Source organism: Stigmatopora argus, chromosome 9 (assembly GCF_051989625.1).
Source record: "Stigmatopora argus isolate UIUO_Sarg chromosome 9, RoL_Sarg_1.0, whole genome shotgun sequence".
Taxonomy (NCBI): Eukaryota; Metazoa; Chordata; class Actinopteri; order Syngnathiformes; family Syngnathidae; genus Stigmatopora; species Stigmatopora argus.
The window spans coordinates 12,281,794-12,296,381 of record NC_135395.1 but is presented as its reverse complement, the minus strand read 5'-3'; the positions used below and the strand labels follow the sequence as shown (position 1 = coordinate 12,296,381).

General features: G+C 41.0%; 1 protein-coding gene across 3 annotated transcripts; it reads right to left on the bottom strand.

The window, feature by feature from the left end:
- Positions 1-166: 166 nt before the first annotated feature.
- On the bottom strand, positions 167-13,209 carry sh3tc2 (SH3 domain and tetratricopeptide repeats 2). 3 transcript variants are annotated; one of them, XM_077610041.1, is made up of 24 exons: positions 13,016-13,209; positions 12,635-12,720; positions 9,582-9,677; positions 8,982-9,080; positions 8,303-8,434; positions 7,677-7,804; positions 7,510-7,615; positions 7,211-7,354; positions 6,674-6,869; positions 6,489-6,562; positions 6,199-6,394; positions 5,876-6,012; positions 5,712-5,762; positions 5,323-5,600; positions 4,936-5,130; positions 3,863-4,723; positions 3,564-3,784; positions 2,915-3,081; positions 2,586-2,763; positions 2,356-2,506; positions 1,777-1,899; positions 1,548-1,698; positions 1,280-1,476; positions 167-1,144 (listed from the first exon to the last, which is right to left on the bottom strand). In XM_077610041.1, exons 3-24 carry the CDS (start codon positions 9,613-9,615, stop codon positions 512-514), a joined length of 4,452 nt encoding a protein of 1,483 aa, XP_077466167.1. In that variant the 5' UTR covers positions 9,616-9,677; positions 12,635-12,720; positions 13,016-13,209; the 3' UTR covers positions 167-511. The 3 variants fall into 3 exon arrangements, with proteins under 3 accessions (XP_077466167.1, XP_077466168.1, XP_077466165.1); XM_077610042.1 differs by lacking the exon at positions 9,582-9,677; XM_077610039.1 differs by lacking the exons at positions 9,582-9,677; positions 12,635-12,720; positions 13,016-13,209 and adding an exon at positions 9,678-9,920.
- Positions 13,210-14,588: the final 1,379 nt, after the last annotated feature.

The window sequence follows — 14,588 nt, the reverse complement described above, 5'->3', positions numbered from 1 at the left end:
TAAACACAGGAGTATCCAACTATGAAGGAAAAAAAGCAAATTCAACACCTGTATTTCTCCCAGGTCACTCTACTGTCATAACCGCGTGTATTGAAAAATACACAAATCTGAAATACATCTTGACTCAACCATGTTATTTTCTCCAACCTAGCAACGTTACAAAGCATTCTAATTGAACAATTTTTTTTGTGTTTTCACTGGTGAGACACAAAAAAATAATTTATTGATGATTGATCTTTTGAATGGCATTCTCACAATCAGTTTCATCTTAGAAATTCATTGCAGAAGTATAAAAGACATAAGAAAATCTATTATCACGATAACAATCTTCATAAAAAGGCACATTATAATTTAAAATCAATTTTAACCTTCATCTCATTGCATACCATAAAAGCCATTTTGCTGAAACAATGCATTCTCTTTACTGGCTGAAAAACATATGACCAGACAAAGGGAATGAAGAAAAAGTGCCTTGTTTTTTTTTCATGTGCAGAAGCCCATGTGAGTCCACTCAGGATGTCAGGTGATCTCCACTGCTGTCCAACAGAATGAATTCTTCTCTATCAAGATGTATATCCAGAACAGTTTTCTTCTCAGGCTGTGGGCTGATGTCACTCGAGGTCAAATTTTTTCCATTTATTTGTTTCGGCTGAGTCTGCACAGTGTCCGTGGAACTGCAAGAGTCCGACATGTGCTCCCTGGCTGTGTCAAATGACTCAGTCAGAATACTTTCACTGTAAGACTGACTGAGGGTCAGTGCAGGGACGTCACCAATCTGATTATTTGTGACAGAGGATGAAAGACTCTCCTTATCCTGTCTCCATTTCTCAACTTCACCTGGAATTTCGGTGTCTCTGTGGGTATCTACTTGGGTCCGACAGGTTGTTCGAAACGGATCGCTGTCACCATCTTTAATGCTATCTTTTCCAATTCCATTTACATCTGATTTCGCTGCTCCTGAGAGAACTTTCTTCAGGCTGCGGGCCCTATCTCCGTAGAGCTTACATAGCTGATCGTCAGGCACGTGGTTGCTGTGAATCTCCGCCAACTTCATGTACACTACGAACAGAGCTTCTGGATTTGCTTGATCTTCCAAAGCAGCTGCCAGAGCCAGGTGGAAATAACCCAATGCATCATAAGAATCCTGGGGTACAATGCATGGCATTAAAAGAAAGAAAAGTCTGGTTCAGTAACCCTTGAATGACATGTAAAGTTTATCAAAGAGTTGAAAAAGTAAACAAGATATTGATAACACTTGCACAGCGTCACAGTCTTTTACCTTGAATTTATGCAGTGTGAGATTCCCAAGTCTGCAGTAGACCCGAGTGTAGTAGCGAGCTTCCATTGGGTGCTGCATGACAGGCGGACAGTGTGACAAAGACTTGAGATAGTAGTTCTCAGCCATCTCATATCGCTGGAGCCCGTAGTATATTGTCGCCAGTCGGTGGTAAGCCGTCCTCTCATTCATGTGCACATCTGCAAAAACAATAGAGGTGCGGCAATGAATCTGTAAAGGTCAGCGTAAAGCTCAGTGGCCTTGCCACTACCTGTTTTGTTTGCTATTTCAACAGCTAGCGTAGCGTATTGTAGAGCCTCTTCCTGCTCCCCTTGGACCATTAACAGCTCAGTTAGTTTACTTAACAAGCGGAACTCTGAATGGATGTCCTTGGCACTTCGGGAAAATGGTAGACTGCCGTCCTGTAACAAAAACAAATGAACAACTCCATGATGTCAGAAACATCTGAATTTCCAAAATAACAAATAAATTCTTATTACCCTGTAGAAAGGGACTGAGGCCATTCTGTTCCTGTGTCCTTTAAAGTAGACATCTCCTGCTTCTTCATATATGCTCATTGAAAAATGAGGGTCATTCATTCTTAAAGCCGTCTTGACTGCTGCCTGTTGATCAGATTTCAGGTTTATAGGACGGGCTTGCATTGTTAAAAGATATGACATACGCTGATAAAATTGTAAGCAACAGCATGGCTTTCATGAAAAATTTGTATGTGCCTATTGGCTGCAAGTGGGTAATGTAAGAAATTTAATATATTTTTTTTTTTAAACCTTGCAAAAATAAATGATATGTGATTCTTTTCTCAAGTGTTTTTGTAACTCTGTAGGCATGACCAGAAATAAAACCTAGCAGTCCAATCTAGTGACAGCTGTTCCTTAAAGCGTTCAACGTCAACGTTAGCCGCTGTTTGTGATGCTTGCTCAGCAGTCATTGTTACAATGGTAATGCAGTGTTTTTATAAGTTGGAATTATTTTTCACTATACACTACACGCACAAACAGACACTATTGAGGACTATTATTTAATCAATCACCCTATATAGTGCCGTTTTCTCTTCTCACCTGCAGGTACATATCGGCCAGCTCATCCTCCTGGATAAGATAATAGATCCTTCCAACCTGCAACCAGGTCTCAGACTCTTCTTCTCTCTTGCCCAAATCAATAGAAATCCTCAGGCTTTGTTTAGTGTAGTCGAGAGATTTTCGAGATGACCTGTAGCACATGTTTCATAGCTGTTTGGGCCTTATCATAAAAGAAATGTTCTGAAAACCGTAAACAGAATTGAACTCACTTTTCAGTATTTAGTGTGAGGTAAAGGCTGCTTAGAATTTCAAGGTATTCCCCTTCAAGTCTCTTGTCTTTTAGCTCCCGGGCCACTGACACACAGTGTTCATAATAGACGATGCTTTGACCGTAAAGCAGCATGTCGGAATACAGCCGACTCAACACCTTGGCCACCACCAACTGACCTGTACCATGAAGACAGCAAATGTATTTATCAACCTCATTTAACAAATGTAAGGTTTCGCCCTGGCGACCCCAGAGGAGATCGTCAGAATTACGAGCATTAAGTGCTGTTCCCAATGATATTTCCACCAGTTCATTAACAAATTCACTTACTGGGCAAGTTTCGAGCTTGCAGGGCAATCAGAAATCCCATTTCATAACAGATCCTGACTTGGTGACTCTTCCCTCTGTTTTTGTAGCTCCTCCCCAACCAAAGGAACGTCTGCACATGCTCCTCATCTGTGGGGCTCTCCCTAAGTTCCCGGAATAGTTTTAGGGATCTGGAATAACAATATAAACTAGTGAAGCACTAATCAGGTATAGATCAGGTTAAATGCCAGGCAAGTAAGTAATGAATTAATCTATAGCATTATTAAGCACAGCGGTACCTCTACTTGTGAAATTAATTATTTGTAAGTGGTATCGTAATATGAAATTTTCGTAAGTAGAGTTGCATCGTACAAGTAAATGACTTAAACTGTTCTAAGGTCCCCAATACTGCCCGCTAAACTCCAAGGCTTTCGAGTTGGACGATAGCCTAGCCAATGGGAGGCCAACGGGCTGTTTGGTGATAACCAATGGGAGAGCAACTCTATCAAGCCAATTTTAACATAAAATACAGGATTCTACAAGTGTATTAACATTTTCAGGCGATGGTTTCCCAAATTTTTCCACTGAGGAATTTCGTGACCTGAATATTTCATATGCAGAAATGTCCGTAAGTAGTGGTACCACTGTGGTCTGAAATAAGAGCGAATCTGACCTGACCAGGAAATGTTCTCCCAGTACACATGCCCCAGCATCCAGTGCCAGACAGCCTAGGTTGGCAAGTGCCAGGGCTTGATTCCTCTGGTTTCCACTTTCCCGCGATATCACCAAGGCTGAATGAAGTTGCCCGCCTGCCTCTGATATGCAGCCCCGCTTCCTCAGACACAAGGCCAAGAGATTGTGAATGACGCCTCTTTGAGTGGAGTTATCTGATCCCTGCACAGTAGTTGAACATGAAAACACAACATGGCACCAGGCAAAAAGTGAGGAAATAAATATCATGTTTTTCTTTACCTGAAGTGACACCAGCTGTGGCTGTAGGATACTCAGAGCCTTTTCGGCCTGGCCTGTTAAAACCAGCAGCCAGCCAAGCAGCACAGAGGCCTCAAAGCCTTCCTCCTCATTGATGAAGCCCCCCGTCTCCACTGCTCGTTGAGCACAGCACACAGCCTTATCTAGCGCACCATATTGCTGGTAAACTGAGGCCAAGCCCAAACACAGGTCTCTCTGGATCTTTAAGTCCTCATTTTTCTCAGCTATAGTCAGCGCCTGCAGGAGGTAAACAACGATCTGGGCTGGAAGCAGAGATGTTCCCTCCTTCCAGAATGGGTTAAGGCGAGCCGAGTTCCTAATAAATCTCTCAATCCTCTGAAAGGCATCCTGGAGCGAGTGGTCTTGTCTAGAGTCAAGGCTCAGAGAAGCCAGCACCAAATAAGGCATATATTTCCGATGATAGAGCAGGCTTAAGAGCCAGTTAAGGTCCAGAGGTGCTACAGCGAGCCCATCATTGACTGAGAGAGTTGATGAGAGGAACTGTAGGCGCTCCACAAAGGGAAGAGCACCATCAGGTTTCCTTAGGAGTAAGAAAAGGCTAGAAATAAGGTAGCATACACGGGCCTCCAGATTCTTATCCCCCGTTACCATGGCTCTCCTCAGAAGCAGCTTCAGTGGCTCAATTTCATCTGAGGATGTGTAGGTATGGTTGGGGAGACAGAGGAGCATGGCACAGGCCTTTTCCAGTGTGTTGGGCAACTTGTCTGACATACGCTGCTTCAGGTAGATGGCTGTGAGGTTGGTGAGGAGAGCTTTGAACAGCGGAGTGTCATTGAAACTGTTCACACAAACACTTAGAGCTTCTTCGTAGTACACACGAGCCTGGATTAAAGAGAGGACATGGTCATAAATTACAATGGTTACAGGTATGTTAAGAGGTGTATTTAAAATTTAAATATCATACTTATATATACTTATACTTATGTATTTATTTGTTCCAATGCGATTCATCGCAAATTAACTACGGATTTCATATGATTAACATCCGTTAAAAATTGGAATGACTTGACAGCACTGTAAAAAATATCAATTACCTGGGATAGCTTCAACTTCCTGGCACAGAGTCTTCCCAAGAGGAAGCAAGCTCGCCTATGTGCCCAGCGCATGCCCGTCCTCTTTGCACACTCCCTTACACTCTCAAGCTTCACTGAGAGTTCACTCTCGCCCTTCCCACTAAAGGTCACCCACAGGAAGGAACACTGGAGGTCATACAGAGGCAGGAAGTCTTCCTAGAGAAAAATCATAAACATGCAAACAACATCTCCTGTTATTGATGCTTACAAGTTTAAATAATGTATTGCAAGCAAATCAAATACAAAAAAAAACATTATTCTATGTATAAAGTATGTTTAACAATAGAGAAATGGGTTCCGTCTGGAGGCTAAATAAACATGAAATGACTCAATTACAATTTTTCTGACCTTGAAGTGGTCATGGTTTAGGAGGGTCAACGTTGGGTCCCCGATTTCAGACTCGTCCCCCTCCCAACTGCTGTCCTCCAAGAAGAGAGGGAGCTCTTCCTGGAATTCACTAAGTTCCTTGAATGTGTCATCTAAATTGAAGGAAAGGCACTCTACGTCCTGTACCAGTGTACTGTTGGACTGATAGACTGACACACGGGGAGACGAGTGGTATGGGGGGGTACCACCGCTTTTCTCTGACATGGCACTCTGACGTGCGCTTACGGGGATCTTGTGATCTGAGAAGGGAAATTATTGCCAGAATATAAGAGGTGAAAATAACATGTGTATAGTCAAGTGTATTGAATCATTCAATAAATGTAGTGAAATATAAAACACAAAGTGTCTACCTCGTTTGGGCCGATTTCTGATGTACATGAAGTCAGACTCGTCCAGCCTGTCTGTAAAGACACGTGGAAGCTTGGTGTAAGCAAGCTGCCTCATTTATTGCAAAGAATGACAGACACCAAATCAAATCTATTGGCTATCTAATTACAGGGCTTTTGAGCTTTACCTAGCCTGTACACAAAGCTGATGTCAGATGAGAAGAGCCTTTCCAGTAGGTTGCTTTCACATGGCTCAGAGCTGACTGGGCTTGTCTGAGCCAGGGTGGCTCGCTCTTCTTCGGTCAAAAAGACCAAATGTCTTTCTCTGTGCAAAAAAAAACAAAGGAAGCATTCTCATTCCAGAGTGCAGCTACGCTATATAATTAACAATAAAGAGGAAAGAAAAACCAAGCAGCTAATGTGGCTATATTACATTTGAAGTGATTCACAATGGAAATGAAGCAGATTAAAAATCAGACCTATTAATTTTAATTAAATTAAATCAATTTACAGGGACTTAGCATCCAGGGGCTTAACGTGGGCTTTGTTGACGAAGCCAGTCAGACCAGTGGAAAAGTGTTTTCCTACGAAGACACCAACACCTCGAACGAGTAGACCCTGAATTTCTACAACATCCCCTTGGCTTAGCTGGAGTTCGTCTTGAACTGTTGGATTGTAGTCGACCACCGCTACACATGAACCTGTCACTGAGATGTTTGATAAAAAAAAGATTCATGATGAAGAAAATTAGCATGACATAAAATAACTGTGTGTGTAAAGCATGTGTGCACGACTGCGTACCAAGAGGGTGTTCAAACGCTTCGTTTTCTGTTGTTGAGCAGCCTGCATACCCTGGGTAATTCCTCAGGAACCACCTAGTCAAAGGGGGACAATGGATAAAGAAAATCATACCACTTATTTGTGCACAGAATCAAAGCATTGTGGTAGGTACGGGCTGAATAAAAATCAAATGAAGAAAATCTTACTGGTAGAAAGGATAAGGAAGTGGTTGAGTGGCATTGACTGGCACTAGGCCGTGGTGTCCAGTGGAGAGCATTGTACCCTCCCACATGTCCTCCTGTCCAGTGTCCTTCACCATCAAAAGATCATTTTTTTTGAAAGACAGCTGATCTTCGTCATCTTCTTCAATTCTTGTGTACAGCCCCTTTGCAAAGAAAGATCCTGTAATAATGTTGATCCATTATTGCATGCCTTTATTAAACACAAAAACGCAACATTCTGAAATCCTACTGTTCATCAATAAAATCCCTTTACAGTCCTTTGCGATTAGTAAAACAGCTATACACTGATTCCATTAGAACCGGATGATGGTATCTTAAGTGGACTCCATTAGGTTAGAGTAAATCTCATGACTCAGTTTGGCAGACACAAAGAGTTATTTATAGAGAATATTAGATATACATTCAGACATTCTGTAAATGTCTGCAAATATTTGGTTGTATTTATTTGGGTCAGGCAAGCTAAAGATATCCCACTGAAAAAAACATGATTATATTTACTACCTTCCTGAAGTATAAGTTCTAGGTAGAGAGTGGCCAGATGATCCTCATCAACTGTTACTTTAATCTCCAAATCGCTGAGCAATTTTGGCTCCAACCAGAAGGATTGATCACACAGGAAGTTCTCCAAGCAGCGTGCTACAAAACCTGCCATTCAAACAATGTCATTAATAACCCTAATAAAATCCACTATGTAAATACAAAACCAGGCTGAGACAAAAGCATGGGGAGTTGATTCCAAATTCAATTCCATTTAAACGAAAATCATAAATATGATTAAATTACACTCAAAGAACATGTACCCAAAGATAGATAAGTTGAAAACTTCCAAATCTCTTCAGCAGTTTTAAAAGTGAGCACAAAGCTGTCTTTCTCTGCATGGACAGACACCAGACGTGCCGACAGGTCCTGCAAGTAGAAAGAACAACTCATTCAAACGTCTACATTTCAGTGTCTTCATAATACTCACCTTAAATAACTGGATGACATCTTTGCTGTTACTCTCCACTACTCTGAGTCGAGTGCGCAGGGCCTCCTGCAGGGCCCGGTCAGGGTCCTCACTGGAGCGTCGACGTCCAGTGAAAAAAAGCACAATTTCTAGACAGGATATATAATGTTAAAATTATTTTTTTGAGGGGATTAATAAATCAATCAACAAAACAAGAGGAAAACTTTCAAAAGTTCATTAAAGATTTTCATATGGTAGCTCACATTACATTGAGAGAGTTGCTTAGTAAGAACAATCATCGTCCCTAGAGGAATAACAAAGCTATTAGACTGCTGACTGGATTTTCTATGTGACCACTTAAATCCATTTGAAAAGCAAAAATTGCAGGGTGTGATCATGAAGCAAATGCTGAGTAGGTTAAAATGTCCATACAAGACTTAAGAGCCATTCATTGGTTTGAATGTAGTACAGGTTTCTCAATACCGCTTTGTGGAAAAAAACAGCTGTACAAAAATATGAATCTTAAAGGGCAACAAAAAATATATATTCACCAAACCCACACAGGCAAGGGAAAGCAAGCATTAACCAGCAGTGGTGCTAAACTCCTAACTATGTTTGGTGAAAAGTACAGCATCAGAAAACAATACCTGAGGAGCATTTCTCGCCCAGTGTCACCCGACTTCCTTTATGAAAGGCCTCTTTCTGCTTCCAGTAGTTTTCGTCATCCAGCGCTCCTTCACCTGACTCCACCACGAGGCCATCCTCATCCTCACCTCCACCTGACATTTTAAACATACACGTAAAAATGTGTTTCCAAATGAACAGCTTTGGTTAAAGTAAGGTGACATAGTCAACATAAGAAAGACTTGTAACCCCAAGACTCTAAAGTTGCAAAATCAGCAATGACGGATTCATTTCTATTACAGGATACAAATGTAACAAAAAAACTCTTCTAATATTTGCTAAATGCACAGTATACAGTCTATGTATATTCTTATCCATGGTAGCCTTTGTTTCAGAGGCCTATTTTAAGATAACTATCTGATAAAGAAATGCATGCAATAAAGGCTATCTCAAGGTCCATCAAGAGTAGTGTTCAAAGTGTTCTGCAATTACGTACCATTCTAGCTTTTAAAAGTCAGTCATAACAAAGGTTATCGCTATCACTGTACTGGAAGTCATATGACAAACCGGTAAAACACGTTATTAGACTAATTGATAATATTTAGGATGATTAGAGACCCACCAAAGCTTCTTCGTGTAACATAATGCAAAGGTCAAAAAAATCAGCAAGAGGGTGGTGCTCAACCATATACAGTACCCTACCTTCAGTCATGATGTAATTTCCTGGAAAGTGTTCGTGGGTCCCCCCCAGGGTATATGGTGGTTCCCTCCACAAGGCATCCAGCTCAGCAGGAGATATGTCTTTAAAAAGAGCAGAATATATTGCTGGAGGACTTAAATTCTTGAGCTTTCATACAAACAGTTGGTTCTCTGCAGGAGGGGTTGGCAAAGATGGTAATAAATTTAAAATGTTAGTAAGGGGGCTTTGATTTGTACTTGAGGGGATATGGGGGCATTGAAAGCACACATGTAATGTCAGTAAATCCTTCAGATGCACACAGCCAACTTGCACCTGACCAGGGAGAGCACTACTTTTCAGACATACATAAAGTGCAGTCACGACTGCAATTTCCCTTTTCAACATGCTGTGTCAGTGCTATGGTATCCTGCAAAGCTTTTACAAAAGACAATAGCGTAGAACACTTGACCACACAATGCAACATGACATGATGTTGGAGAGGACAAGGGTCCATTCTCTTCCATCCTACGACACAAAACAGTACTGAAAGAACAACTTGGGTCACACTAGCAGGCACACATGCTTCTACAGCAAAAAGACACACAATGCCCTTTTAATGTTACCTTCTTGGCTTATTGTGTTACCCATGTTGCACATAGACAGACCTATACTCCACTACTACTCATGACAGGGAGGGGGGCGAATGGTTTGGGACCGACCTGTGAAGGAGGAGAGGCAGATTTTGATGAGGGGTCCGCAACAGGAGGAGTTGAGCAGCGGTCTGCAGCAACAAGACGCCATCTGGCCCAAGAAGCGGCAGCTCCCTGGGATCAATGCCATCCCATCAGTTCCCCTCCTGCCTTTGGAACAACAATTCACTCTCTTCCTCTCTACAGGACAGGCCGGCTTCCCCTTCCTATTTCTGCTGTCCCATTCTTATCCTGCTCAATCTTTTTTCTTTCTTTAGCCTCCTCTGTCAGTGTTGAGTGTCCTTTCTTTATAAGCTGCATCTCTTCTTCTGTGTCTGGTCCGGCTTGACTCCGCAGTCCCACTGTCTCATTCTGTCTCCATCCACCTCCACCCACTGCCTAGCCAGAGTGTGAGTACACAAAGCACTCTCTCCCATTGGTGTATGAGTCTGTTCAGGGGGGGGGCTCTCGGAGGTTTTCCCTCATGTGTGTGTGTTTGCGTATGTGTGCGGGGGACCTGATAAAATATGTTGAGAATGTGTGTCACAATAGACAGTGTGTGTGTGTGTGCGTGTGTGTCTTTTGTGTGAATTGCTGGGATAATTGCTGAACTGCACAGTGAGGCAGTGCAATGAAAAGACAGGCTGCAAGGTCAGAGAAAGGGAGGGGGCGAGCAGCCTGGTGGTATAGATAAAGGATCAGTTTATCCACATCCCAAATTTCTCTGCCCTCTGATGAGTAACAATAGTATGACACCAGCACTCAAGGGCACAGCAATCCTGGACCCATCATGTTGTGGGTACAACATGTTTTTTTCTTATTCTATCACTGTGACGTAGTGTTAAACAGAGATAGGATGAAAAATAATTATATTTAAAGAGAAGATTTTCGTGTAATTGATAAATATATATTTGGGTTTTAATCATTTAAGACTGATTTGTTCTCTCCTGTGCAAGTTTGGTTTGATTAATATTTGACGTTGCATAAAGGTCTAAATTATAATGGATATTTATCTACTCTGTCCCTCGAGTTAATGGTAAATAATCCAGGTTGTATAAGTGTCCAGGCTCTGCTTACCGCAAAAAAAGGAAAAGAGGCTAGCTAAGCAAAGACATGCATCCATCCAGCCATCATACTCCATATACAAGTCAGCAGGTCCATTAACTTTTCTTTTTTAATAAGTTTATAGTATATCTTTAATTAGATTTCCTGACATAATCTAGGAGTTGTCAATATTACCATGAAGAGCATTCCCGGACAGCCTTCACACTTACTCAGAGAGACACAAGGTGCTTGTTTCAGTCTAAATTATTTTTGCTCTTTTATGGAAGGATTGAAAGTCTGTTTCTCTCTTCAAAACTGAGATATTTGCAGCAGAGCTCTCCCGCAAAGTCAGGACAAGGAAATTGTCAAGATGTTTGTTTGCAGTGGTGGCATTAAAAAGTTGAATGAATATAAATAAAAGGTATGAGAACCAACTTCCTGCTTGCTTTGAAAAATATTGCTGTTGTATTGTTTTCCAGGTATTTCAGAGACTACTCTGTGTTCTCTTTCCTTTACGAAAGGGAAGTACTAACATTTTTGTGCATATATGTATTAACACTGACTGAGAATGTTTTAGTACAATGCTTAATTTGTTTTGACTACATGTTTTAAAATATATTATATAGGCTGCATGATGACATTAATCCCACCCACTACTTATCAAAGGGACCTGCTTTACCATTTTTTTTTATTTTTAAACAGTCATGACTGAATGTGGTAGTTATAAGAGTAAAAATCTGTAAACATGTTTGCGCTGTTGAGACACGTGCTGATACTAGATGTTTTTTTGTTTGTTCTCACAGTGCAACAGATTCTGTTTAATCCAATGAAAATTCTGTTCCAGTCTCACAGTCACATGCTCAGTCAATGCTACCAACCAAAATCGACACAGGACGCAACTTGTCTATAATACAAAAACCTACCCATCCAACATAAATAACAATAGCCATTGTGACTTGTGTAGAAGTTAGAACATCCTCTTTTGTGAACAGCAGAGGGTGAGGTTATATTTTCCTGAGTTGGGTCTTCATTATCAAGCAGTGTCATAAATGGCAGCGCATTCATATCTCAATATAGTTTCTTCGAAACAGTCATTGAAAGCAAGAGTCACAGATAAATCATTCATAGGCTTTCAATGTTCACAAATGAATCCGTTAAGTTATTATCCCCCACATTTCAGCATGAAGTCCAATTGGGGCATTCCATTAGCATTATTCATTCATTCATTTTTGAACTAATTCAACATTTAAAAATATGTAATATAACAAAATGAAGGCGGCCCGGCAGCCGAGTGGTTAGCGTTTCGCCCTCACAGTTCTGGGGTCGTGGGTTCAATCCCAGGTTGGTCCTCACAGTGTGGAGTTTGCATGTTCTACCCGGGCTTGCGCGCGATCTCTCCAAGTACTCAAGTACATCCAAAAAACATGCAGGGTAGGCTGGTTGAACACTCTAAATTGCCCCTAGGTATGAGTGTGACCGTGATGGTTGTCCGTCTCGTGCCCTGCGACTGGCTGGCCACTGATTCGGGCTGTGCCTGTAGTAGCTGGGATAGGCTCCAGCACCCCCTGTGACCATAGGACATATACCTAGGACAATTTGCTGTGGTCAATCAGCCCACCAAGCATGTATTTGGGATGTGGCAGGAAGCCAGAGCACCCAAAGAAAACCCGCACAGGCTTGGGGTGAACATGCAAACTCCACACAGGAAGGTAAAAATCCACTGGGAATTGAACCTTCGATCTAAGAACTGTAATAACTAATGTACTAACCCTTTTCCACCATGGCGCTCTGTGTAACATTGAAATTAAAAAAAAAGTATGGCATATTTGGCTGTGTGAAGGAATGGACATTGAAAGAATTTCAGGGAGGCCTAATCTTAATTTGTACATTTGGAATATGTCTTTGGGTAATTTGAGGCGATGAGTATATAATTTTAGACTTACCCTCTGTTAGATCTATTCGATGAGAGTTTAGGACAGAGTTGCAGCAGGCAGATTCCCACTATGTAGAAGAGCGACATTTATTTGTACTGTAAACAAAGCAAAATAAAACAAAACAAACAATCACAAAAAGTTATAAATAAATAAATTAAATATCTACCACAGTCTCGAACGCAGTTTGTTGGTTAAAGATCAGTAGAAGACAAACAACATTTATGATTTGACTATACTGACAGTATGAACCATGATTTTCTATTAGCAAATGATCACAAATGATTTCTATTTCCTGCATGACAACAACATTTCTGATTTTATGGCGTGTACAAGATTTGATTCGCCTTTGGCACAACACTTTAAAGTTCAAAGCAGATTTACAATCGTTACCTTCGCCCTTCCACTCTTAGCGATTCTTCTTATGAAAACAAATAATGCGTGTACGTCCAACTACGATTCGCCATGAATTTCCGGACAGCCGCGATCGCTAACTAAATGTTGTCTTAAAATTAAAAGTCAGAGAGGAATGAGAAAGTCTGACAACTCTTCCCCTAATCGGTGTCTCCTGTGTGTATATGCCTTTAAACACCACAGAGGCTTTCCCACACATGGCATGTGGTCGTGAACTCCTCCCCTTTTCTCTCGCACTTGTTTTCCACAGATATCACATATGTAACGGCTAGATGTCTTCTGCGGCCTGTAAACCAACAGAAAGAGGCCTTGTCACTTAGTGCCCGTTTTGCGACAAAGCAATGAGCTATTTCTGTACGTTTATGCATACATAAGACTACATAATGAAAAATAAATGAATAAAATAATTAATTAAAAGAAAAAAAACGGGAAATTTGGAAGTGCATACGTATTGCAGTGCCTCTTTGAGCTGGGGCCAATCTAGCTTTAAGCACTTTCACACTGGATTGGTTGCCCACTAATTGTTATGTTGACTACTTATTTATTCATTCCATACCTGTCAACCTCTGCCGATAACTGCCCTTATAAATGATTATGAAGCTTTAAATCTCATACTTTTATAATGACAATAAGAGCATTCGACAAAGTATGACCATTTTTTTTAAATAGACCAATGTTTATGCACAGAGAAATAATACAGTGTGTTTCCTGCATTGTAAAATATAAAATATGGAACTGATTTTATGTTTCAAGCCTCTTTTGCACCATGACAAAGTCACCCTGACCAACAGCCCTGCCTTGTGCATGTGATTATGGAATTGGCTATGCACCACTGCAAGACACAGTCCATTTATTTTGGTCGGTTTGCGAAAGTGTGTGTTTTTGTGTGTGTGAAGGGCAAAGGATTGCAAGGATTATTGGAAAGAATTCAGCAGACTGCTTATCTGTAATTCCACCAAGGCACACATGGAGGCTGATTGAGAAGCAAAAAAAAGGCATAAGGGAAACACACTGAAAAGATTATTAAACTGTAAAAGTGTGGAGAAAAATAACATGTGCAAAACACACATCACAGACCATAGGTATTTCGTTTCTTCTCATTTTTGTGCCAGGATTGTATCTGGGAATATTCATTTACCCCCTAAAAGATCCTTATATACTATAATTTAATGATTTCTGTCTGAATTACATGGTCATCAAATTTGGTGGGATTGAGTAGTTCTTAGACAGAGGAAGAACATTTTTTAAAGGCAATAGCCAGGAAATAGCCACAAAATCAATAAAAATACATTAATGAGACACCAAACAATAGTTACAGTCTCGAACATACAGTGTGGTTATCCTTCCCATTTGCTACATTAATGTAACAGTGACTGAATGCATAGCCAGGGTTATGTACACTACAATGAGATAAAATGCATGGCATTCTATGCATTAGGTTAAGAATTGATTTTTTTAAAGGCAGGGCCGTACTCCAGTAATAGCAATGGGAATGATTCCCTTTACTGTCTTGCTGTATTAACCTGACCTGCCATGCTGCCCTCGTTGCACA

What these genes read in the sequence shown, in the direction of transcription:
- sh3tc2 (XM_077610039.1), bottom strand. Translation starts at nt 9,798, where the DNA reads ATGGCATTGATCCCAGGGAGCTGCCGCTTCTTGGGCCAGATGGCGTCT. An exon ending in AGCGTTTGAACACCCTCTTG is followed by an intron (nt 6,395 to 6,488) that starts GTACGCAGTCGT and finishes CAAACATCTCAG; the next exon opens with TGACAGGTTCATGTGTAGCG. An exon ending in CACAGCTGGTGTCACTTCAG is followed by an intron (nt 3,785 to 3,862) that starts GTAAAGAAAAAC and finishes ACTACTGTGCAG; the next exon opens with GGATCAGATAACTCCACTCA.